The sequence below is a fragment of the Piliocolobus tephrosceles genome, chromosome 4, assembly GCF_002776525.5.
Source record: "Piliocolobus tephrosceles isolate RC106 chromosome 4, ASM277652v3, whole genome shotgun sequence".
Classification (NCBI taxonomy): Eukaryota; Metazoa; Chordata; class Mammalia; order Primates; family Cercopithecidae; genus Piliocolobus; species Piliocolobus tephrosceles.
The window spans coordinates 37,387,759-37,414,632 of record NC_045437.1 but is presented as its reverse complement, the minus strand read 5'-3'; the positions used below and the strand labels follow the sequence as shown (position 1 = coordinate 37,414,632).

At 41.8% G+C, this 26,874-nt stretch overlaps 1 protein-coding gene across 2 annotated transcripts in view; it reads right to left on the bottom strand.

The window, feature by feature from the left end:
- The window catches only part of EGFLAM (EGF like, fibronectin type III and laminin G domains), a 199,471-nt gene that overhangs the window by 84,150 nt on the left and 88,447 nt on the right, over positions 1-26,874 (bottom strand). For both annotated transcript variants that reach the window (XM_023216574.2, XM_023216575.2), the window contains exons 4-6: positions 25,173-25,290; positions 23,514-23,649; positions 5,751-5,917 (exon numbers count right to left, since the gene is read on the bottom strand). In XM_023216574.2, the coding sequence (XP_023072342.2) occupies positions 5,751-5,917; positions 23,514-23,649; positions 25,173-25,290 (421 nt within the window). The remainder of the gene's footprint in view (positions 1-5,750; positions 5,918-23,513; positions 23,650-25,172; positions 25,291-26,874) is intronic.

The window sequence follows — 26,874 nt, the reverse complement described above, 5'->3', positions numbered from 1 at the left end:
TTGTGTGGAACGCCTCCCGGGAGAAGACGGATGTACATGTAGATGCATCATTATTATTCAAGGTCACCAAAATGATCCTAGCTCTCATTAGAGGACCTAGACATCAAAGTTTTTTTTTCTTCCTGTTCTACTTATAATGTTGTGAAGCTGGAATTAGATGTTGTCACTGCACAAACTTCTCAACATTGCAGTGGAACCAACACCATCCTCCTTTCTCACTTCAGCTAAGTGCCAGTTAATGATAATACTGGGCCCTGGCTTTCATTAACTACCAGCACAAGAGCAACTAAGATCTTCCAATTGCCCCATTAAGCAATTAAGTTGCTAATAGTGTCTGGCATTAATAGGCCCAGAGGGAAGTAAAAGCTTCCCCAGTTAGTAGGGCTGAAGGGTTATCTTTTCTTATAAAAGAGTTTAGCCCTAAGATAAACAGGCCACAGAGGACCCCAGAGAGTGGCCTGTGTCCTGGGTGGGATCTCAAGGTTCCTACTGGGCACTTAGCCTCAAGGGTCTCCTTGAACATTGTGTTGTGAAGGTGGCTGTTCAAGGAGCAAAGTGGGCATCAAATCAAGTCAATATTCATGGAGAGACAAAGAGGAGTGAGAGGAATGAGAATGGGGTAAGCCCAACATGTAGAAATACTGATCTCACAAATGGAGAGTGGTGTTCAAAGCATTTGTCTGTCTTGGTTTGGGACTAACTAATCTAAGGGGCTGCCAGCTGTAAAATACTAGAGCTATACTAATATATATGGGTTGACTTTCAATCAACATATATGTTTTACTCATATTTCTGTATGTGCAATTTACCTTATGAGTTTTTAAACCAAAAGCAAATGCAACAAGAACAAAAATAGACAAATGAGACTTAAACTAAAAAGTTTCTGCACAGCCAAAAAAAAAAAAAAAAAAATCAACAGAGTAAACAGACAACCTACCAAATGGGAGAAATCTTTTCAAATCATGCCTCTGAAAAAGAACTAATATCCAGAATCTATGAGGAAGTCAGCTCAAACAAGAAACAACCCCATTAAAAAGTCGGCAAACTTTTAACTGAAACCCCCTTTGCAAAAATTATAACAGAGGAAATTATGACAGTGAAATAGATCAGACTTAACTGACTCCATCTTGCTTTTAACCTTTAAGCTGTCTTTATTCATTCCTGGGCATAGGCTGAACTAACCTTGGGAAGGAATTCAGTTTATGGTTTGACTCTGAAACAAAATTGATAACAGCCCTTTCCCAAAAAGATCCCCTTCTTGACTGGGGATCGGTCAGCCTTTGTAGAACTAACAAACTAGCTACAAGATTAGAAATTACAGTTTAGGAATCATGCAGCCTCTGGCTTTAAGAGTTTGAGCCTCCCCAAATCGCTCCTGGGGATAACATCACTATTGTAAAACCTAAAATCAGTGCTTGAGATATTTTGCAGACCTTGTACTGGATGGATTGGCTGACACCACCCTGTCTGGTAATCTGGCTCAATCAGTTCTGTGATCCCACCCAGGAAGAGAAGACAACATGACAACCTCACTTCAGTCCCCTAGGATTCCATCTCCAACCTGAGCAATCAGCACTCCACATTTCCCGAGCCCCTACCCACCAAATTATCTTTAAAAATTCCGATCCCCGAATGCTCAAGGAGACTGATTGAGTAGTAATAAAACTCTGGTCTCCTGCACAGCTGGCTTTGTGTGAAAGACTCTTTCTCCATTGCAATTCCCCTGTCTTGAAAAAATGGCTCTGTTTAGGCAGCCGTAAAGGTGAACCACTGGGTGGTTACAACATGAACAGATATTTCTCAAAAAATGATATACAAGTGGCCAAAAACTCATGAAAAAATGGTCAGTATCACTAATCATCAGAGAAATGCAAATTAAAACCACAGTAAGATATCTTACACCAGTCAGAATGACTAGTCAAAAAAAACCTACTCTGAATACATTTGTGAGGCCAGGATGGTATTTCTACACTTTGGGCTTATCCTATCCTCACTCCTCCCCTTCCCCACCATCTACATGAATGTTTACTTGACTTAATGGCAACTTTGCTACCAGATGTTGGTATGAATGTGGAGAAAAGCGTAGGCTTATACACTGTTTGTGGGAATGCAAATGAGTACAATCTCTATGGAAAACAGTATTGAGATTTCTCAAAGAACTAAAAATATAACTATCATTGAGCCAGCAATCCCACTACTGGGCATCCACCCAAAAGAAAAGAAATCATTGTATGAAAAAGACTCCTGCACTTGCATATTTATGAAGCCCTATTCACAATAGCAAAGTCATGGAATCAACCTAAGTATCTATCAAAATTTGATTGGATAAAGAAAATGTGGTATACATACACCATGGAATATTATGCAGCCATAACAAAGAACAAATTCACGTCCTTTAAGCAACATGAATGAAACTGGAGGTCATTATCCTAAGTGAAATAACTCACAAACAGAAAATCAAACACTGCATGCTCTCACTTCCAAGTGGGAACTAAACAATTGGTACACGGGGACATAAAGATGGAAATGACAGACACTGAGGACTCCAAAAGGCAGCGGGGAGGTTGGAAGGAGGTGGGGGTTGAAAAATTACTTCTTAGGCTCAATGGTCACTATTTGCATGATGGGTACACTTGAAGCTCAAACCTCACCATTGTGCAATATATCCATGTAACAAACCTGCACATGTACCCTGTGAATCTAAAAATTAAAAACAAAAACAAAAGCAACTTTTAGAGGTTTTATTCTGTGTTGTCAGAGTCTCCTTAGTCCATATATTCCACATGGACTATTCTCTGTTTTTATTAATTTTTGATGTTAACCGTTCTCACATTACTTTGCATTAGAAGAATAATCTTCTCTATATGCACCTCACTCAGGGAAGCAGCTTCACAGTCAGCCAAACCCAAGTTCAAATCCTGCCTTTACAATGATCAATCTTGCCAAAATACATTACCTTTCAAAAACTCAATTTTTTTAATCCGTAAAAAGGGGACACTATTACCCCAGCACAGTGTTTCTGTGAGGATTAAATGAGTTTTGTAGGTAAATGGCGCAGCACAATGCCTGGCTCATAGTAAACCTTCCCAGTGGTAGCTCTGATATTATTATTTTGTATTATTTGAAATTTATTAATTTGAAGTAACTTGTTAATTTGTTAAATTGTTATTAATTTATTAAATTAAAATTTAATAATTTTAATTTAATTCAGATAGTGCTATTTGATAATTAGGTAATTTTATGTATGGGAAAAGCATGTTTTGGAAGCAAAATAATAGTCTAAACCAATACCAAAATAAAAAATGTAAATGTATCCCAGAATAAAGGGTTTTCCAAAATGTCAGAAATGACCAGAGAGAAAAACCACAATTGAAATACTAATTATAGCATACGCTTTTGTATTCAAGAAACAGGGCATCTAGTAAATTTTGTTATTCTGATCTGAGTAACTGTGTATACCTAGAAGCAGTAAAATTATGTCTGTTTAAGAAAGTTTCATAACTGAGAATTTTCACTGACTTAGCATGGTTTTGTCCACCTTCCTCACCCACAATGACTTTGAAATTTTAAAATTTTACTTCACATAACAGGCCAATTATAATAAAATCTTACAGATCTGTAAAACACTTTCACATAACTTATCCACTTAATCCAGAAAAGCAGAATCCAGCAATGGGGAAATTAGAATCAGAAACTCTAAGACCAGATCAGTGTTTCCGTTAAAAAAGAAGCAGTATGAGGCTGGGCACCATGGCTCACACCCGTAATCCCAGCACTTCGGGAGGCCAGGAAGGGTGGATCACAAGGTCAGGAGTTCGAGACCATCCTGGCCAAAGCTACCAGCCTGGCCAACATGGAGAAATTCCGTCTCTACTAAAAATACAAAAATTAGCCAGGCATCATGGTGGGCACCTGTAATACCAGCTACTAGGGAGGTCGAGGCAAGAGAATTGCTTGAACCCGGGAGGCGGAGGTTACAGTGAGCTAGGATCACACCATTGCACTCCAGCCTGGGCGACAGCAAGATTTCGACTCAAGAAGAAAAAAAAAAAAAGAGGAAGAAGCAGGAGCAGTATGAGAGGTGCTCCAACCCACCCATTCTTCTCTGACTGCAGTCTCTATGCACACATCTAAATCGGCATGTGCTTGTTGTATCTCATCTTTATTCTACGTTCTTGACTCTATGGAGAAGGGGAAGCTAAAGGATAGACTGAAGGAGGTGAGCCTGGAGCAGCTCACAAAATGGGAGCAGGCGTTCCATGGGGAGGGCAGGTGGAGACACAGCATCAAATGGCTGCTCACTTTGTAGTGCAAAAAGACGAACTCAGTGTTTCAAAGTACTGTCAGCCCCTAGCTCCTGTTATTCCACAGAGTTCAGCCAAAGAGTAATCAAAACAAGGCCTTCCTTTAAATCGAATCATTAACATTTCTTCCAGAAAGAAGGCTGTCAGCCCTTGGCATGTGGCTGGAAAGTTTAAGCTTCTAAATTCTAAAGAAGAAGAGTGAAAACATTTTTTTGTCTGGATGGTCAATAGTAGTTATCAGGTGCATGAGCATGTGTGTATGTGTGTGCATGTGCGCGTGTGTGTGTGTGTATGTGTGCATGTGTGTGTTTTGGAGTATAGTCTCCCTATATAACCCAACAATTTAATTTGACAAAAGGCGACCCGACATTCAAGGTTAGGGTAGGGGTTGTTTTCAAAGGAGCCAAAATTCCTCAGATTTGGGGAACCTCCTGAATCTCTACCCCTGAACACAGCAGTGACCCTGGATGTCAGCTGTGTGGGTGCTTTGTGAGGAAAGGAGTTTATTCAGCTCCACTAACCAATAAAAACAGGGCTTCATGTTGGCGGGTTAAGCCAGCTACCAGTGCTGGCTCCTTTCTGACAGCACCTTTTCGGGGTAAAGAGGACCCAGAGGAGCACCGGGCCCTACCAGAGGAACGTATTGGCAACAATGAAAAGATCAGAGTCTTCAAACAAAAAAGTGCCAACATTTTGGTTCTCAGCTCTCCCTGCTACACATGGTTCTAGGTTTATGGAAATATACCCTCCACTCCCCAAATACAAAAAACGTCTAAACTGGGCTGGGCTTGCCAAAGTGGTCTAAGCCCTTGCCAATCCAAGAATGGTTCTTGGCATCGTGTGGGAGTTTGTTAAAACCCAGACCAAAACCAGAATCTGACTTTAACAAAACCCCCGGGTGATTTGATGAACACCGGCCCAAGCATCCCCTAGGCACTATGAGAACTTACACCATTGGCTACAGCCCCAGCTCCATGTCAGCGCTCAACTTCTTTGATACTCCTCGACCATCATTCAGAGGAGTTAATGTTGTTTGAACATCCTTTATTTTCAGGCAAACACAAACTCTGAAGCCTCCAGGGGCCTTAGTTTTTTCTCCTATGGTTCTAAGATTAACTCATTTTCTCAAAATACGAAAAGGAGGGCGAAGGCTGCACATCATTTTGCTATGTGGTCTGTTGTGTGACTGTGAAAGAAAACTGACCTCAAACTTCCCAAGGATGCAACAAAAATAAATCCTCTGCTGACCTCCAGGACATAGAAACAGCCTGTGTCCCTCTTGACAGCCTCTAACTTCCAAAGGGCTGGGAAAACCGCAGGAGGAAAGCCTGGGGTTAGTCCTTTTCCAGGCTGTCCTTCTGTACCGCATCCAGGTCAAGCCAGTCTTCATGAGGCACGCCCAGATAGGCAGCTCCCTCGGTCCCTCGGAAGGGCCCTGGTACTCACAAAGGGTCCGGATGATGTCGCTGGGCCAGCTGCGGGGGCTGGGGCCATGGGAATTCATTGCCCTCACGGCAAACTGGTAGTTGGTATCTGGATCGAGGCCCTTGATTACCATGGAGTCCATCTGGATCCGCTCATGGATTAAGGTCCACCTCTTGTCGAAATCTGGCCTTTATTGATTAGAGAAAAAGAAGGAGCAGTAGTTCAGAAATACCAGAGGGAAGGGAAGCTAGCTGGCTGTGTAAACTAACAGCATTTGAACTCTGGAAGCAATACTCGTAAAAGTAAGTTAACATTTCCTATCTGAAATTAATCTTGATTTGAAATCACAAGTCATCGTTTGCAAGTCCCTGCCGATAAAAACAAGGAGATTATTTTTAGGGTCAGTTGTAAACACTGCTTAAAGACCATCCGCTTTTCCTTGTAAGGCCCTCGCTGTGATGAAAAGATCTTCACATAGGAATTCACTTTCAAGGACTCTGCTTTCCAGATGTTCACAAACAATCCTCCCTTTGGCAGTCCCCATCCCCAGAGGTCAGAAGAACACAGATTCCGTCTATTCACAATCTGTTCACAAAATAAATATAAGTTTTATAGGGTGACTAATTGCATGAATTGTCATGGGAAAACCCAAGAAGAATCTGTTCATGGACATTCTTCGTCTTAACGAATTATACAGCTAGGCCAATGTGCTGAATTTTTACATGTCCTTTGGAGGGCCCTTCAGAGAAGGCAGACCTTTGCTTAGAGCTCCCGTCTGGGAAGTAATAGACAGAAGGCGGGAGGATGAGCTCTGGAGTTCAAATCCTGACTCCCCTGCTTACTAGCTGCTACTTAATTCCTTTAAGACTCAGTTTTCCCATCTGTAAAATGAGAATAATAAAAATGACCTAAGAGGACAGTCATAAAAATTAAATAAGACATATATCTCCAGCCTAGTACCTGGCATCAAATTGTAAACACTCAGCAGGTACCAGCCATTATTCAAGGGCTTATTCACAAAACGAGTAACTTATAGCTGCCTGCTTACTCTATACCTGCATGATCCAATACGGTACCACTACCCCATGTGGTAGTCAGTCAGCACTTGAAATGTGTCTGAATTGAGATGTGCTATAGTGTAAAATGTACACTGGATTTTAAAGAAAAATAAAAAAGAATGTGAAATATCTCAGTAATTTTTACATGGGTTATATGTTCAAATGAGTATATTTTGGATACAGTGGATTAAAACATATTACTGAAATTAATTTCATTTCTTTCTTATTGCCCTTTAAGTGCCACTCTCAGAAAATGTAAACTTTCACATAGGCTTGCATTGTATTTCTACTGGATAGCTCTGCTCTATGTGGACATCCTAGCTGAAGGGGAGAAAAAAAAAGAACATTCCAGGTAATAAGAACTACAAGATAAAAGTTGGAAATAATTGTGCATGGCCTGAGGACAGTGTGAATGGTCTAAGGGGAGTACAGGCTTTGTGCTAATAACATCAAGGGCTTTCCATCTACCAAGCACCCTTCTAACTCATTTACCGCTCACAAATGCCCTATACAGTAGGTACTAATAATAAACACTCCCACCTTTTTTTTTTTTTTTTTTTTGACAGATAAGGGAACTAAGGCACTGAATGGGTAAGTAACTTGCCCAAGGTCACATAGCTGATAAATGGTGAGGCCAACTTGGATTGGTAAGATGAGGTTAGATTTAGAAGACCCTTAATACTGGATGAAAAACTGGAGTGATGGCAGGTGAGAGGCAATTCCCCATCCCTTTGCTTGCTCCCTGGCCGCCTCTCAGGTGTTCTGTTGTTAAACACCTCTGCCCACAGCTATTTAGAGGAAGGCAGGAAACAAAAAAGTTCTGTTTGTCTTTGATGAGCAACTTACCAGGCAAGGAAATAGAGACTCATTTTGCTAAAAGAAGATGCCGGGGTGAACAGCTAATTTCCTTAATATGAACTCTCCCAATTTTTCATTAGCAGGAACGATTGAAAGCCTAATGGAGTCCTTACACCCATTAAATGATGCTTCCTCAAGCTTACTGAGCTGGGAGTAGTGTGTTAATGTGTTTGGAAAAGCCGAGTTCACAGGGTATGCCCATGGAGGAAGCAGGGCTGGTTTCTCTTTCCTGATATTCTTTCCCCAAAGATGGAATTCTCATGTAAACTAACTTTATCATCAAAGAGAAAACCTCAGTGAGTAGAAGGAAACACATTTACAAACTCAAATTAGAACAAAATCACTTCGCAGAGGAAAACCACAGGGGATATCTAAAAGTAAAGTCAGAAAAGATGTGATCTTTAGATAAAACTCTCCTGTTATCCTTTGCTCAGCTTCCCTTGTGATATTTATAGAGGAAATAACCCATATCTATTCTCACAGTCTGCTGTTATTTACCCAGGACTACCTGCAAATACCTGCAACAATCTTTATGTAAAAACTACAGCAAAACAAAAAGGAGATTATTTTGTACATGTCCATTTAATGCAGAAAAGAAAAACTCTAATTTCCAGCAAATAAGAGATTGAAATCGTTAGCATTTATTTTTATTCTATAGAGTGCGAGAGATGAGCTCATGCAGATTGAATGCCAGTTCCAAACCTTTAACATTTTGCCTCTGATTTTGTCATGAGTTTTTTATTTGAATGTTTTTAGAGTCTCTTGAGGTACAAAAGTACAAAGGTGAGGCTGAGAAAGAGACGACCAGGCAAAAGTATTGTCTTAAATCATCTCCCAAAACAGCTTTATCTTTTTTTTTTTGACTGAAAAAAATCACTTTATCCTAACTACAAAGTTGTTGGTCAGATCACTATAGCAACACTATCTTGGCAATGTATTCAACAATGAAAAGGCCAGAGGGTGAGAAGTTGACTGAGAATGGGCTGCCACCCCCGAGGAACAGGTGGACACCTGGCCAACTGGTGGGGTGGCTTAAGCCTGTAATCCCAGCACTTTGGAAGGCTGAAGTGGGAGGGTAGCTTGAGCCCAGGGGTTCAAGACCAGCCTGGGCTATGTCTTAATTATGTTTGACTATGACTATGTTTAATTAAAAAAAAAAAATTAGCCAGGCATGGTGGTACACGCCTATAATCTCAGCTGCTAAGGAGGCTGAGGTGGGTGGATTGCTTGAGCCCAGTATTTTAAGACCAGCCTGGGCAACATAGTAAGACCTTGTCTCTGCAAAAAACTTAAAAAAAAAAAAAAAAAGTTGGGGGTGGGAGGATTGCTTGAGCTTGGGAGGTTGAAGCTGCAGTGAGCTGTGATCGCACCAATGTACTCCAGCCTGGTGACAAAATGGGATCCTGTCTCAAAAAGAAAAACAACCTCAACAACAAAAAACATGGGCAGTCACCAGCAGGGCCTACACTTCAAGCATTTTGCCAAGTAGTGAGATAGGGTTGGGCCAGGCACCCTATACCTCAGGAGATCAGTGGCTCACCTTTGGAAGGTTACTGGGCAGGGGAGTTCAGGTGGGGAATAGAGAATGCAACCAGCAGTGGTCAAAACCCAATTCATCAATTCACTTAATCAGGGCTCACTCACTGGTTCATTTTGCCACTTACCAGTGGCATTGTTAGAATCCAACCTGGCTATCAGAGCTGGGTGAAATCTTAGAGATAATTTGGTCCAAGTGTCTGAGGGCTCTCAGAAATTGTATGCAAGATTTTACAAGTGAACACATTTCATTTTTCTAAGTAAAGGGTCCTTCACTTTTATCAGATTCTCAAAGATAAAATTATGATCCCAAAAGCTTTGAGAGTCACTGATCTGACCCAGTCTCTCATTCTACCCACATGGTCACTGAAGAAAAATAATTTACCCAAAGTCACAGAACTACTGGGTGGTATATCTTTCTGTTTTAATTCCTTTCTTGAAGTGTTCTGACTACCTTGCCCATTGCCAATCTCAACCTTAGTGAGCAATCATTTTTCTTGATACTATCAAACCCCATAGGTGGCTGCCATGGGCTAGTCGATTGGTAAATGATGAATGATTATCAACCAGGCACCCAACACAAAAGTTATATTCCAGGAGGCTCCAGGGAAGTATAAGCACAGTTCCATTTTCAGGGAGTTTATAACCTAATAAACTGGGGATATAATACATCTGAGCATCAGTGCAGAAACAGTACCACTAAGGATCAGTAGGAAGCCAGAGCAAAATAGCACATTTCAAGAACTGTATTTGAATAGGTCACTGTGAACTAGAATCCTGAGGGAAGTCTAAGTCCCAGAATCCACATCCTAGGGAGACATGGTTCTCTACGTTGATCACTGGGCAGAAGTTGCTCTAGACCCATCTCCACTTGATACAGAATCCAAAGAGTGGGTACTGCTGGCTTAGGTGGAGGAAACTTAGTAAGGATAGGATGGTGTCTTTACATAAGAGACAGACAAATAAAGACGGTGTGGAAAGCTTCTGTGTTTTCCATGTTGGACTAAGAGGCCCAGTGGTTTCTTACAGAGAAGCCAATGGCAGGAAAACCTTTTGATGCCCGTTAGGAATGACTGACAAGGAAGCTGATTGCCTTGGAAGGGATGAGCTGTGCCTCGATGACTATCTTAAAGCAAAACTGGGTGGTCCTCAATCAGGGATGATAATGTAACAAAGGACTTCCTGATCAGGGTGGGAGCTACTTAATTCAGCATCTCTGACCTTGACTCACAGTAATACATTTTTCCATAGTAAATATACCTATGCACATGAATATGTATATATGAGTACAAAACGGAAAAAAGTTTCAATAAAAAATATTTAGCTTTACTACCTTATTCATGTTTCTCCTTTCTTTCTCTGCTTTTCTGTTCTTTTCTACTTCTTTAAAAAAACAAAATGCTAGTAAAGGATCACTAAATTGATCTTGCCCCTCACTGAAGTGCTGTGGCCTATAATTTGAAACACATTGCACTAAACTTTTCCTCCTAGAATACCTTAGATGGCATTTCGAACTCTACAATTCCAAAAATAAAGAAAGCAGGTGTCATTAGCCCCTGAGAGGAAATCTGTTCCTTGAACTTGAATTCAGTACCAACACATGGCAAACGAAGCCTGTTCAACCTCAAAGCCTGTCCAGCCTCTGGATTCATCACATATCAGAGCTGTTTTTGAATGATTCACAGTAAGATATACACTGGACATTGTGACCCAGTAAACACCACACACACACATACACCTGAAACAAGTTTCACAAAATGATTCTCCTTTTTACTGTGCGTGAGAGCCTGTGGTATTCTCTTTTCTATCCTATTTCACCTCTCGGTTTGAGAACTCCTGTTCCAGAAAGATGGAGCTGAGATGAAGAGTGAAGCTCAAGCATGTCATAGATGTTAACTAGGAAATTGCTAAAACTGGTTAAATCCTGCTAGGAAAATACTTTTGAGAGTGGAATTTGTTGGAGCAGGAAACTGTCCTCTAGGGGATACAGCAGAACGTCCAGAATAGCCTTGACAGTAGAGGCCACTCTACTGGCCTTAGAGGGAGGGGACCAGAAGCCTAATTGTAGCACAACAGACACCTGTGGCTTCCTTCTTTCCACATCGAACCTACCAACCCACAATGGGATGCTTTCTGGAGGACGAGGGGTTACCTGATGGCTCCCTCCCTAAGTATTTTCTCTCACATTATTCCTTCTAAGCATCATCTCAGAAACAGAATTAAAAAGACTTTCCTCCAGACAATCCCATGCCTTGAATCTGATTCTACTACGACACTGATTAGATCACCTTCCAGTATAATTTTATACTTCTGTCTTTTCTCCAGGGCTGTGAGCTCATTAAACATGGTGACTTTGTCTTCTTCATCTCCATGTTCCTCGAGATGTCTGCATGATCTTTCAAAGATGGGAACACTACCAGTCCCTTTCTTGCTTAACAACTTTCCATAGTTCCCTATTCCCTTCAGGATACATATGGGCTCCTCCATAAGGCCTTTGTTTGGTGTGATCTTCGCCTACCCATCTCTCACCCCACAGAGCTCCAGGCTTTCTAAGCAATTCCAGGAACATTTTCTTCTTGCCTCCAAGCCATTGCTTAAGTGGCTTCCTCAGCCTAAGCCTTTCACGTTGCTTCCTCCCTCCCCTTTTGCCTGGTAATCTCTGATGTGTCCTTCTTTGCTCCCATAAGAAGCCTTCCTTCCTTCAAAACTAGGTCAGATCAAGCTTATGTTTCTCTAGGTTCCTGGTGGCCATGCCTGCCTACAACACTCACTACTCCTCTGAACTCTGTCCATCTGCATTCCCCAGTAGACTGTCCAAGGATAGAGTCTACAGCTTATTTATTCATCCCTAAATCTCTTGTATGTTTTTCACATGAGATGCTCAATACATACATGTTTGTATGAACATATGCTCATAGGAGGTATCCAATAAAGGGTGATTGAGCTGAATTAAAATATCTTCAGAATTAAACTTAGAAATAGCATGATGCCCTAAATCAGGGTTGGCAAATTCCAGCCAGCTGCCAGTGTTAGTAAATAAAGTTTTAGTGGAACACAACCACACCCATTTAGGTACTGTTTATGGCTGCTTTCTTACTACAGTGGCAGAGTTGAGCAGTTGAGACAGAGTTCATACAGCTGGCAAAGGGCAGAATATTTACTATCTGATCCTGTGAGGAAAAGTTTACCAACCTCTGATCTAAGACAACAGCATGCTTTAACCTGGCTTGTGCCACTTTGACGATCCAATGAAGCCTATGAACCTGTTCTCAGAGTGATGTTTTTAAATGCATCACATATATAGGTTCACAAAGGAAATCAACTATATTGAAAAGAATGATCAAAATAATAAAAATCATGAAATAAAATACTTCTTTAATAATACATTAAATTTAAAAATGTAGCAATGGATTTAATAACTATACTAATTTCAAAATAGTGATAAACATAACTGCTCTTTCAAGATATGTGCAACCCTTGTAACCGGATAAGAAAATACCTGTGATTCTAATGTTGATAGGGTCACAAGCATTGTTAATACGATTGTGATTTATTGTCTACATTCATTTTTGAAGAAAATGCTAAATTTCCATTGGTAAAACTAAGGATATATATATATTTTTTCCAATCCAAGTCCAGGGACCCCTTGAATTCTATCCAGGAAACCCTTGGGGATCTATGGACTGCCGGTTAAACACCCTGCTCTAAGAGAAGAGATGTGATCCCATAGATTACCCAGGGCAAACACAACAGGGGTGAGAGAAAACCTCCCGCTCAGAAAAGCCTCTGACTCTGTCAATTTTACAGACTGGTTTTATGCAGGATTTGCTCTACACTAAATGAATTGCAGAGAAAAGTCCAAAACTACTCAGTAGTCAAAGATGAGGAAAAAAAAAAAAGAAAAAGATGTATTATTTGACCTTCAGCTTTCAGCCTTCTTTCTTTAGGTACAAATTGGTTTAACCTAACCAAATGACAAACAGGTGGATACAATGGGGTTATGATAAACTCAGCTGGCAATTTGTCCCAGGTGGGGCAATAGGCAAGCACACTTCATTTACAGTTTACAAATGGCTCCCAAAGCTGTTTCATAATTCAATTTATGTCAATTGCCATCAATCTAACCAGAGATTATATCAGGAATGCTTAGGGTAGGAGGAATTGAAGCTTTATGGGATCAATTTGCCAAACTATAGGCTGGACTTCTTTAAATCCTTTAAAGTAGCCCTTCCATTAGGGCCTGAGCAAAGGGACTTGACAGCTTCCGGAATTTCTAAGACCAGGTGCCAGTCTAGAAGGTGGTTCTAAGATTTTCAGTTTCAAAACTAAAACTATGGAAAAGAATTCTTTGTGAAGCAGCACTTGTTGCCTGTCATATGAAATCCTAGCTGACATCCAAGCAAGCTCATTCTTGCTTATATCTAATTCTATTGCTGATGGTAATGAAAGCTCATACTTAAATAGCAAAACTTCTAACACTTTTTTTTTTAAAAGAAAGGGGGTTTGGGGAGTTTGTTTTTTCCCATTTCCCCCCAAAATTAACTGTATAAGAATAATTCTTTAAATATTTTCAATTCTAACTTTTGGGGGCTAGCAACCCAACATCAGATTACATCACTCTTAAATATTGCAGTCATATGCCCAAGTTTTACTATATATTCCAGTAAAATGCTATGAAGAATGGTGGCAGTTTACTTAGTTACTATGACGAGCTCTAAGACATGAATTTGCATTCCACATGAAATAAAATCACAGTAGGAACTTTCAACTTAGTCATACACATTTAGGTATTATCTGAAGCTTTCCCACATCTTCAGATTACTTTTATGATGAAAAACTGATAGCAATAAATAAACTTTCAGCTGGGATTGAAGTGGGGCATTGGTGAGGGGTCGGGGGATGCATATGATCCTTGTTGGCTTTTACATGGTTTTTATTTCTGTAGTGGGTGAGGTCAGATGTTGGTTACCATTGTGGCCTCCGATATTGGTGGTAAAGGACTCATTAAATTACTTGGGGGTAATGCTTTTTACATTATTTACTCAAAAATAAGTAACTGTTAGTGTGAAGACACATTTGCATGTGGCTCAGGTTAAAAAAAAAAAAATCAAAAATCCTCCATGAGCCATTCTTCTAAGTGCTGTATAGAACTTTTCATTTCTGCAACCCTTCTGAGGTAGCTACTATTACCATCCATATTTTACAGCAGAGGAAAGTAAGGCTTAGCAGGACTAAGCGCTTGCTCAGGGATCTAGCTAGTTGCTGGCATCCTCTAGATCAAGCTTGTCCAACTCACTATTTGAGGGCCACATGTGGCCCAGGACATCTTTGAATGTGACCCAAAATAAATTTGTAAACTTTCTTAACACATTATGAGATGATTTTTTTTTTTTTTTTAGTTCATCAGCTATCATTAGTGTGTTTTACATGTGGCCCAAGACATTTCTTCCTCTTCCAATGTGGCCCAGGGAAGCCAAAAGATTGGATACCCCTGCTCTAGATCAATCCCATGACTACCTGTGTCCAAACGCTTACCAGCACCTATTTGACACGTGGTGTGTTTACAGTGCTATGTGCTATATTCCACACAAAGGAGCAAGGTAGACGTTGCCTTCATGTTCCAAGAAGAAGACAGACCTTGAAAAAGTAATTAACTATGGGTGTGCTGAGTATTGAAAGTAAATGTTGGAGGTACAGCTAACCTAATCTGGGAGTAGATGAACGTAGTCAGGCAGGGCTTCCTGGAGGAAGTGATGCTTAAAGAGGAGTCCTGAAGGATGAACAAGAGTTGGCTAAGTAAGGAGGTAGAAGAGCTATCCTGACAGGATAGCAATCATAAAGACTTGTAGCCAGGGAGGGTGCAGTGGCTCATGTCTACAATCCCAGCACTTTGCAAGGCCAAGGTGGGTGGATCACTTGAGGTCAGGAGTTCGAGACTAGCCTGGCTAACATGGTGAAACCCCATGTCTACTAAAAATACAAAAAAAAAAAAAAAAAAAAATTAGCTGGGCATGGTGGCACATGCCTGTAATCCTAGCTACTCGGGAGGCTGAGGTAGGAGGATTGCTTGAACCTGGGAAGTGGAGGTTGCAGTGAGCTGAGATCACACCGCTGCACTCCAGCCTGGGTGACAGAGTGAGACTAGATTCTACCTGAAAAATAAATTAATTAATTAAATAAAATAATTTGAAAACACACTTGTAGCCAGGAACAAGCAGGCTATGTAGGAAAGCAGACAAGACCCATTGAGAAAGCCATATAGGAATAGTTGGCATTGATTGAGCACTTACTAAGGGCTCAGTGCTGTTCTAGGCATTTCATGTGTGTCAACTCATGTAATTTCATAATAACCCCATGAGGCAAGTAAATTATTATCCCCATTCTGTTGTCTGAAGCCTCAAGAAGTTAAATAACCCACCAAAGATCACACAGCTTAGAAGTGGTAGAGACAAGGTTTGCACTAGGGAGTCCAGCCCAGAGCCTGTGTGTTACTCAATCCGTCTATACTGCCTCCCCTACATCTTGATACTAGATGAGCAGAGTCACAGGATTTGAGATGTCACATATCCAGCATGCCTTAATTTGCAGAGAAAGAAACTGAGGACTGGAATCAAGAAACTTCGCGAGGCTTAGAGGCTGGTTCAGAACTGTCTCTTCTGATTCCACATTTGGACACGTTTAAACCTCAAGAGATGATACCATGAATCAGGCTATAAGCCTCAATTCTGAATGAGAAACTCCTTTAACCTTCACAGCTTTTGACCTTGACCATGAGTCAAATCACATCATCCCTTACAACTGTTCAAAGAAAATCCATCCTCTGTTCAGCTTCCATTCTGAATCCCAGACTTGATCTTCATTTCAGTAACAGCCTTTGCAGGGTCACTTCCTGTGAGAAAACTAATTAAGTTTCTTTGTTACTTACAGAATATGGAAGCCTATGATGAGATGGAAGGAGAGATGACTTTTAACAAAAATATCAATTTGCGAGTAATACTTTAAAAAACCCACCCAGGTTGCATGACCTTGAAATTCTCAAATGAAACCAATATGTAGGTGCTGCAATCCACCTAGAAGCAGCCCTGTGTGAAGATGAATTCTTCAAGTCTTATTATGGAAGGCATCTGCCAGGGACCAGAGAATTATTTAGGCAGAAAAGTCGGAAAGGAAAAAGAAGGGAAGCATTGCTCCTTCTCACTTATTAATATAAATATCTTACATTGAGATTTAGAGATCAATGTTTCTTGACCTGAATCCCTAAAACATACACAGACATGTTCTGAACTTTCACATGTACCCAAAATAAGCCAATAGTAGACTGTGTGTGTGTGTGTGTGTGAGTCTCACTCTGTCGCCCAGACTGGAGTGCAGTGGGGTGATCTAGGTTCACTGCAATCTCCGCCTCCTGGGTTCAAGCAATTCTTGTGCCTCAGCCTCCCAAGTAGCTGGGATTACAGGCATGTGCCACCACCCCCGGCTAATTTTTATATTTTTAGTAGAGATGGGGTTTCACCATGTTGGTAAGGCTGGTCTCAAACTCCTGGCCTCAAGTTATCTGCCTCTTTGGAACTGGGATTACTGGGATTACAGGCATGAGCCACAGCACCTGGCCAATGGTGGACTTTTAAACTAAAAACAACCATTGCTGAGCTTTAGCCTGCCCTGTCCAGCAGGTAACAATGCAAAGCTCTGAAGCAGTTTTAGCCAATAAGGTGACACCTTCAGAAAAACTGTAGGTAAGTTAAATGAAAACTATTTTTCACTTTTATCCAACTCGATAGACAGCATATGACAGGATGGCACCCCAATTGGAACTTCAGTGATGAGGAACGTTTTTCCAGGTCTTTGGTTTTCATTGCCACCATAGTATATATTATTCGCTTATGAGAAAGGCACTTACCCTTGGGAAATCCTTAGGCAGAAGGAGGAAGGTTTCTCAGATATTTATAGCCAAGATATTTCAAAACATACGTAGCTATATTTATGCTTGGTTCTTATTTTAATAAACACTAAGCATTGCTGCCCCCAAAGAAATTTTCAGTGTCACTTTAGAAAAGAAATATTCTCCTTCACCTCAAACACATGGCTTTTGTGTTTTAAAAAAGCAAGTAAAAGTGTTTAAAACACTGCAAAATATGTTATGGCCTGAAGGCTTACTCAGAACTTGCCTCTTCAGATCTTTTCTAAAAATCTATGGCTACAAAGAAAGCTAACAAATAGCCTGCAGACCAACTTTGGGGGAGATCATGAAGATTCCTGCCATCTAAAAGCTTTTATTCTGCCTGCGCCTGAGACCAAGCTCTTCTCTGAGGCAGTTACTGAGAGCGCCTTCAGGGTGCTCACACCTGAGGTGTCCTCTATTTTGGGGGTAGTAGAAGCTGGATGAAGAACAAAAATTTGCGTGGTCCTAAGCCCCTGACTCAAGATATCATCATATTATGCATAAGGTCTACTTGAAATATCATGAAAACTAGCAAATAAGTAAGTAGTCAGCACTCCCATACCCTGGTCTCATAATTTTTAGATTAACCTTCTATTAACCAGAGGTCTCACTCTGTTGCCCGAGCTGGAATACAGTGGCACAATTATAGCTCACTGTAGCCTAAAACTCTTGGGCTCAAGTGGTCTTCCTGCCTCAGTCTCCTGAGTAGCTGGGATTTCAAATGTGAGATAGCTTTCCTGGTTTAGTTGAATATTAAAAAAAAAAAAAAAAATTTCACTTGAACCCGGGAGGCAGAGGTTGCAGTGAGCCGAGATTGTGCCACTGCACCCCAGCCTGGGCGACAGAGCAAGACTCCATCTCAAAAAAAAAAAAAAAAGAAAAGAAAAAATTTGTTAGACTATCTCCTAACAATGTCTTTGAAATCTTTATCTCCATCGAATAGCAAATAAGAAGAGTAACCCATGTAGAAGTGACCATCAAGACAGAGAGAGGACTGGAACCTTACCTTCCAGTGACAGAATTTAGAAAAGAACTTCACATTAAGCTATCTGAATCTGAGGATAACTTCTGAATCTAAGAGTCCTGCCTCTTAGATGTATAATAATAAGGACCTTTTGACTCACACAGAAACCTGTCATGTGTATTTCTGTACGCAGGAAGTAGAAAAAGGAATTCACTATTAAACATTAAATGGACCTCTCTGGGGAAAATAAAATAACTAAAGACAACGGTCCCCCAACCCCCCACCCAAAGCCTTTCATCCTTTCTTACTGTCTTAGTCTCTTTGGACTGTTATAATGAATACCATAAACTAGGTAACTTATAAACAACAGAAATTGATTGCTCACAGTTCTGGAGGCCAGGAAGTCCAAGATCAAAGTGCCAGCAGATTCAGTGTCTGGTGAGGGTCCATTGACTGGTGAGGGTCTGCATTCTTTTCTTTTTTTCTTTTTGAGACAGGGTCTTACTCTGATGCCCAGGCTAGAGTGTAGTGACATGATCATGGCTCACTGCAGCCTTGATCTCTGAAGCTCAAGTGATCCTCCTGCCTCAGCCTCCTGAGCAGCTGGAACTACAGTATGCAATACCACACCTGGCTAATTTTTTAATGTTGCCCAGGCTGAGGGTCTCCTTTCTGGTTCATAGATGGCATCTTATCACTGTGGTCTTACACGGTGAAAGGGGTGAGAGACCTCCTGGGCCTTTTTTATAAATGGCACTAATCCTATTCCTGAGGGCTCTGCCCTCATGACCTAACCACGTCCCAAAGACCTCATTCTAATACTATCACCTTGGATTTTAACGTATGAGTTTTGTGGAGGACATAAACATTGAGACCATACGTAGCACACACAAACTACAGTTTCAGAGGTAGAGCCCAGGGAAGCTCTTTCTGAACATACATTCACTCACTTATAATGGGATAGGCTCCGAGATGTTTACAAATGGATTTATTTTGCAGCCAAACATTAAATGCTGCAACAAGCTATGGAGGCTTTCTTTCAGGAATACATCAAACAGCAGCCTAAGATGAGGTTTCTCATTTCCTCAGCCAGCAGGGCTCTGGGCAGGCTGGGTCTAAGCTTCCATCTCTGAAGGTAGGTCACAAACATGAAAGGACTTGGGGATTCATAAAAAGAGCACTGGGCCAGAAGTCAGGAGAATTCGGTTCTAATTTTATTCTGTCCCCAACCAGTCATTTTATCTTGGCAAAGTAACTTATGCAATGGAGTCTCAATTTCTACTTTTGTGAAAGGGAAATAACGGTACTGTAGGATGGAAACAGATACACACTGAATGTCCACATGTAGAGATACTTTATGAGGAGTATGAGCAAGAGCTCTGCAATGAGGGTTGCGTTTGCTTGATATTACAGAGGAGGAAATAGGGGTTCTGAGAAAGGATAACTTGGCTGAAGTTACAAATTCTGGAAGAGATAGAGGCAGAATTCCTAGCACAGGGGATGTAACAGGCGACTGGGCCTTCCCATATTCCCATATTCCATTTGGAATTCAACAACGTACGAGAATTCTAGATTTGAAGCTAACTTTCCAGACACTGTGAAGGTATTTGTCAAGGTAAAGAGATAAATATATATTAGCAGTTGGTTGGAACGGCATACAATTTTAAAACATACATAAGAAGCCAGGCGCGGTAGCTCATGCCTGTAATCCTAGCACTTTGGGAGGCCGAGGCGGGTGGATCACCTGAGGTCAGGAGTTTGAGACCAGCCTGACCAACATGGTGAAACCCCATCTCTACTAAAAATACAAGAATTCGCCAGGCGTGGTGGTGGGTGCCTGTAATCCCAGCTACTCGGAAGGCTGAGACAGGAGAATCACTTGAACTCGGGAGGCAGAGGTTGCAGTAAGCCAAGATCATGCCGTTGCACTCCAGCCTGGGTGACAAGAGTGAAACTCTGCCTCAAAGTATACATATATGAATTTGAGACCTTGAGCCCCTTAGATATTAGATATTAGAGAGCTCTGAATGTTAAAATGCATTTTAATTGGAATTACACTTGTACATAACACCCACATATACCTTATACTTTTGTAGGTTTTTAATATCAACACAGCTTTTTCTTACACAAAGCTCTTTCTCTTTCCCATATTTTCAAGAATATCACTTGATCCTCCTAACCATACACTATAAGGCTGGAAGATGTCATAGCCCACGTTTTACAGATAAGGAGTTTGTAGCCGATGCCTCTGGGGTCATGCCACCTCCCCTTGTCCTACTTCTGATTTCAGCAGCAGCTGTGGCATGGACAGTTCTTGGAGGGCTCAGACTTGCCTCCTGCAGCCAGCATGTGACCTCAGACACATGCTGTGCTCTTGTTACTCCTCACCTCTCCGGACTCCCCCCTTCATCATAAAATGTGGGGGAGTTATCCCCTCAGGGGCAATGCTCAAAATGGATCCATGTCTCCTGCCTTTTTCGTGGTCAATGAGAAGAATTCTGTGGGTTTCAGAGAGATCTCAAGGGAATCAAGACCCCAGTGAAGATCCCATTGCCTACAGCAGTGACTTAACTAACACACCCTTATATATATCCTCCTTTCCTGTCTCATTCTCCCCACTGTCTCATTCCCACTTCCAAATAAATTATTTGCACCCAATTCCTTATTGCAGCTCTCTTTTGAGGGGACTCCACACTATGAGAGGCATCAAGGCTCAGCAGGGGAAGTAACCTGTATGGGGCCACACAGTTGCCAATAGAGAAGGCGGCACTCTCTCCCAGTTATTCTGTCTGAATCCAGTGACTCTCTTTCATCTTCTACTTTCAGGTGTGCACACAAGGTTAATAAACTGCCATTTCTACCTTATATGGATATAGAGAAAATTTTAAAAATATGTGTTTGAACAAAAAATTAATAATAAATAATGCTTACCTTTGCTCAGGGTTACACGGATTATCTTCCAGGCTACCATAAAAACATAAAAAAACTGTGCTTTTTGTTTTTTTTTTTTTTTTTTTTTGGAGACAGAATCTCATTCTGTCCCCCAGGCTGGAGTGCAGTGGTGTAATCTCGGCTCACTGCAACCTCTGCCCCCTGGGTTCAAGCAATTCTCATGCCTCAGCCTCCTGAGTAGGTGGGATTACAGGCATCCACTACCATGCCTGGCTAAGTTTTGTATTTTTAGTAGAGATGGGGTTTCACCATGTTGGTCAGGCTGGTCTCGAACTCCTGACCTCAGGTGACCTGCCTGCCTTTACCTCCCAAAGTGCTGGGATTGCAGGTGTGAGCCACCGCGCCTGGCCAGAACTGTGCATTTTTCAAAATTTTAAAGTATTACATCTTCTTTGCTGGTGTTGTCTAATGTATCTGTGGAAGTAAATTATAAATGTTAAGTTTTGCCCCAAGTTTTATAGATGAGAAAGCTGAAGTTTTAGGATTTTCAGTGTAGCACATTTAACCAGTATTGGAACCAGGATTAGAATCTTTTTTATTTTAGGGATATTCCAGGTTTTGCCTACAAAATCTGTTCAATGGCAGTGGTGTAGATTATCTTCAATGCAAAGCATTGTTCTGGGGCTTTGCAGTGGGCATTATAAAAAAAAAAAAATTCTTAGAATCCGTGCCCCTTTTTTCCAGTAATTGTACCACAGTTTTCCTTTGAGGATCCAATCCTCTTGAATACTCAATCCACGTAATCCAGGTTTGAGTGAACAACCCGCTGTTAATTCCAGAGTTTGGAATATGACCAGTGCCTGACCAGTCAATGAATTCTCCCCACACGGGCCACAGTGACTTGTGCAAAGGATGGAAAGGGACCTCAGCTTGGCCAATGAGAATAAATATTGAGATTTTGCTGGGTCCATGGAGAAAGCTACTCTCCTTCCTAGGGAGATAGGCTGGTCACTGCAGGTCTTGACTGCCTGGTGGCCATTTTGCCACTATATAGGAAAAGTCATCTAAATGTGAAGCCAGTAAAGCAGAGAGGCGCATGGAGTCATACTGCTGAATTGACACGGATCTAGCCTCCCCTGAATTTAGATTTTCTGCTGGACTTTACAGTTACAAGAGCTGATGCATTACTGCCTCATCTTCTCCTTTCATGCTTCTGACACTTGCAATTTAACAAGTCCTGTGTGAAACGCTCCGTACTCAAGCATTAAAGAGATTCAGTGCAGTACCTCACCTCTGAAGAAACAAATATCTGCTTTCCATTACCAGGGAATAGGCTAGGAAGTCAAGACACGGAAGCAGAGCTAAACAAATCTTGGGAGAATCCTTTGTTCCAGTTTCAGAGAACCTTAGGAATGAGGTCCTGAGCCAGTCTCTTTATGAATGCAGAAAGCAGCAGGCCTCAGATAAGCCTCATCACCTTTAACGTAGAGAATCCCAACTCTACAAGCATTGTTTTCAGACTCACTCACCAGCCAGTGCTTCCATTCAAAATCAAACAGCAACTAGAGTTCAGAGGAAACACCTTAGACTGGGAATTCCTTCTGCTGACCTTTGTTTTCCTTTCTCTCTTTCTTTAAAATTACATAGCAGTACTAACTTGAGAATAAATGCTTTAATATCTGTAAAAAATGTCCAGTCACTCTCTACCCTCTGCTAAGATGAATAATAAGAAATGGAGAGGCAGATGAAAGAAAAACGTTGAGGCCAAACCAAGACACTTGTCCCAAGGCAATAGGGACATGAAAGAAACAATGGGTTGTCCTTGTTTTTAAAAGATTTTTCCCCTGCTCCTAAGAAACAGCATCATCAAATATTTACTTTGATATATAATATTTCAAAGCCAGGAGGGCAAGGCTCATGCTTTGAAATGTAGGCAGGCTTATCAGAAATGGTACCTCAGCAGTTTTCAGAGCCTAGAACAGTCTCTGACTGTGCCAGGGAAATGAGGAAGAGGCATGTGATACAGACAGGTTTACCGGACGAGCCACCAACAAAGAGGTGTGGGGATCATTACTGGCCCAAGTATATACATGGGCTTCCAAGCCTGTGTTCGCTCTTAAATATACACGCGGTAGAGACCTGGAGGTGACGCTCCTCATTGTCTTACATCAGGCTTGGAATTCTGACATCTACACATTTTTTTTTTCTTTCTTTTTTTTTAGATGGAGTCATGCTCTGTTGCCCAGGCTGGAGTGCAATGACATGATCTCGGCTAACTGCCATCTCCATCTCCCTGGTTCAAGGGTTTCTCCTGCCTCAGCCTCCTGAGTAGCTGGGATTACAGGTGCATGCCACCACGCCCAGCTAATTTTTGTATTTTTAGTAGAGACAGGGTTTCACCATGTTGGCCAGGATGGTCTTAATCTCCTGACCTTGTGATCCACCCACCTCAGCCTCCCAAAGTGCTGGGATTACGGGTGTGAGCCACCATGCCCGGCACACATTTGACTTTTGAATGTGACATACAGACTTACCTGATGAATTCCACAGAATAGTATTGAATAGGGGCGCTTCCTTCATTTGCTCCAGGTTTCCAAGACAGGGCCACCTCAGAATCCGAAACCACAATGACATGTGGCTGCTGGGGAGCTGCCGGAGGCAGGCAGGAATCTAGGTGGGACAACAAACACAACTAGACTAGCCTGGTGGTCTCAGCCGTTGGAGAGGTTTAATATAATACATAAACAGCACGAGTGCTTCCTATACCCAAAATATCTCTGTTCAGAACAGCCTCAAAACCCAAACCAAACAAATACAAAAACATAATCACAACTTGATCACTGTGTGAGACTGGTCTTCCCTTCTCCCGGCTGCACCCCTGACTGCAAATCCAATTAATTATGTCCAAGTCACTAATCCTGGGACACACAGTGGTAAGTTTCCTGGAAAACCTTCTATCACATTCTCAACTCCTAACAGCCTTCCATCTGTGTTTGTATTGACAGAACTGATATTTACCTTCAAGGAAAATTAAATGCTTACAATCACTGCCAATCATTCTTTTCTCTGTGTGTTTTGTCCCTGACAATCAGAATGCATAGTAATGGTAGGTCATTTGGGAAATGCCCTTCTACGTAAAGAGGTAGGAGTCACCCATGAGCCCATCACCTCAAGTGACCACTGTTTCTGATCACATCCGGACACACACATCTCCTAGCCTTTGTTCACACTACTCCAACTGACTGGGAGACCTTTCCTGTCTTTTCTTCCTAGCAAAATCCTATGCATTTTTTTGTAACTCAGGCCAAAGGTAGGACTCCTTCTGAAAGCCTGTGAGGCCGAGACAGAGGAAGTGTGCCCTCCCGTGTGCTCCACAGCCTCCAGTGCAGTCCTTAGAAGTGCTGCTGTCACCAGGCGCAGTGGCTCATGCCTGTAATCCCAGTACTTTGGGAGGCTGAGGCAGGTGGATCACAAGGTCAGGAGTTTGAGACCAGCCTGGCCATTATGGTGAAACCCTGTTTCCACTAAAATTGCAAAAATTAGTCAGGTGTGGTGGCGTGTGCCTATAGACCCAGCCACTGGGGAGGCTGAGGCAGAAGAATCACTTGAACCCGGGAGGTAGAGGTTGCAGTGAGCCAAGATTACACCACTACACTCCAGCCTGGGTGACAAAATGAGACTGTCTCAAAAAAAAAAAAAAAAAAAGAAGTGCTGCTGTCACTCATTTGTCATTGGCTTCTCCTTCCACAAAAAGCTCCTTGCCAGCAGGGACCACCATCAACCCAAGTTTGTACCCTACTGTCCAGCTTGGTGCCACCTCTAAAAACATTAGTTGCATTCCCTTTGCCTATAAATCTCTTCTCCCACTCCCCTTCCTCACCTTCTTAATTCCTACTTACCTGTCAGATCTCCACTAGTTGTCATCTCTTCAGGGAATTCTTCCCTTATCCCTGTGTTGTATGTTCCTACAGTGCTGAAGCACCTATCATACTCTGTGACTACACACTAATGAGGGAATATCTTGACTTACCCCACTAAGTTCTGAGAGGGCAGGGGCTGTGCTTGCTTTTGTTCTCTCCTGAATTCCCAGAGCCTAGCACAATGCTTGGCACACAGGAGGTCCTAGTGATATTTGCTGAATGAAGGATGCATAAGCAGCCTGCCACCTATTAACGAATTTGAACCTACTTTACCTTGGGACAAAGTGGTGACATGCCGAGGAGAGCTCAGCCGCCCTTTGCCAGCCTGGCTGTAAGCTGCTATGCTCACGCGATATTCAGTGCCTGGTTTCAAGTCTCCAATCACTTCCTCCTGTCAATGACCAAACAAGAAAGATGCCAACAATCAGAAGATTTGTTTGAGCAAATTGTATGATTTCCATGAGGTTTATATCTCGAGGTCCCTGTGAAATTGCTTGGCATAGAGAATGTTTTGCTTTATCTAGGACTGGCCCAATTTTAAGCTTTGCCAAGAAAAAAATGACCATGACATATTTTCCAAGACTGGAGAATGGCCCTTTATTGAAATCTATCCATGGTCCTAGAACTGGATACATTCACACTAGCAAATGTTACTGTGAACATCAGAATTCTTTGATTAAAGTACAGGCTGCTGGAAGGCAGGTGATGATTCTTTCCAAGGCTGGAATTCTCCAGTTCCTTCTTTCCATTTGCAGATTTCAGATGCTCAGGAAATAGCTGCAGCTGCACACTGAGGTCTTGGTTTGTACCTAGAAAGTAGGGACTGGAATTTTAGTTCTCAAATTTTAAACGGCATTAGAACTACCAGGAAGACTTTCTTAAAAGTGTGTCTGTGTGTGTGTGTGTGTGTGTGTGTGTGTGTGTGTGTGTCTGTACTTCCCCTGCACAAAGGGCCCTGAGCAGGAAGCCCCAGCCAAAGAGGGCTTTCTCCACCTTGAGCTTTGGCAAAAGTGGTGTGTCCCCAAAGCTACAGTGATACATAGTAATTGGGAGCCTGGGTCTGATTGTTGGGAAGCAGCAGCCCACTGTAGTGGAAAGGGCACTGTCACTGTAGTCAACCAGCCCTGGGCTTGAATCCTGATTCTGCCACTTATTACTAGCTGTGTCCTTGATATTAAATTCATTAAGCCTCACTTTCTTCTTCTGTAAAATAGGTGTGACATATAACCATCTTGCATGATTGTAACATTTGAGATACTGTGTGTAAAGTAGCCAGTATGGAAGATGTGCTCAGGAAATGAGTGGTCTTGACTATCGTCTTGGGCATGTGGGAACCTTCCTCTTCTCTGCCCACCTAGGCTCCCGAACTACTCCAAAGGCCAAGCTCTCCCTTTGACACCTTCCTGACCATGCAGGCCTGGTGATCTCACCCTACTGAAAATTGTGCCACTACTTTAACACATTTACAATGTATTTATTTAAAACTACTACTATTTCTCTTACTGGATTATAAGCAACTTGAGAGGAGGGACCATGTCTTATAATTTCTTCACAACCTCTTTTGCAGATGTTTGAACATTCATTGTTGCTAAGAAGAATTAAGGGCATCCCTATGATTTTTTAAAGCATTCAACAAATAATTATTGAATACTTAATACAGTAGTTCTTAAACCCTGATAACATATTAGAATCACTCGTTGATCTAAATGACTGATGCCTGAACTCCACTCCAGACCACTTAAATCAGAATCTACAGGTGACAGAACCAGACATCTATTTGTTTAAAGTCCTCCAGGTGATTCTAATGTGCAGCCAGGTTTGTGAACTAATGTTCTAGGGCTTGGCTCACCTCTCAGGCCCTGAACTGCCCCATCTGTTCCCCCTCCTCTCATTGTCCTGATCCCCCTAGATCCAGTATCTACTAGATCCTTCTGTATTTACTATGCTCAAGACTCTCACACCTTAAAAACAGTAA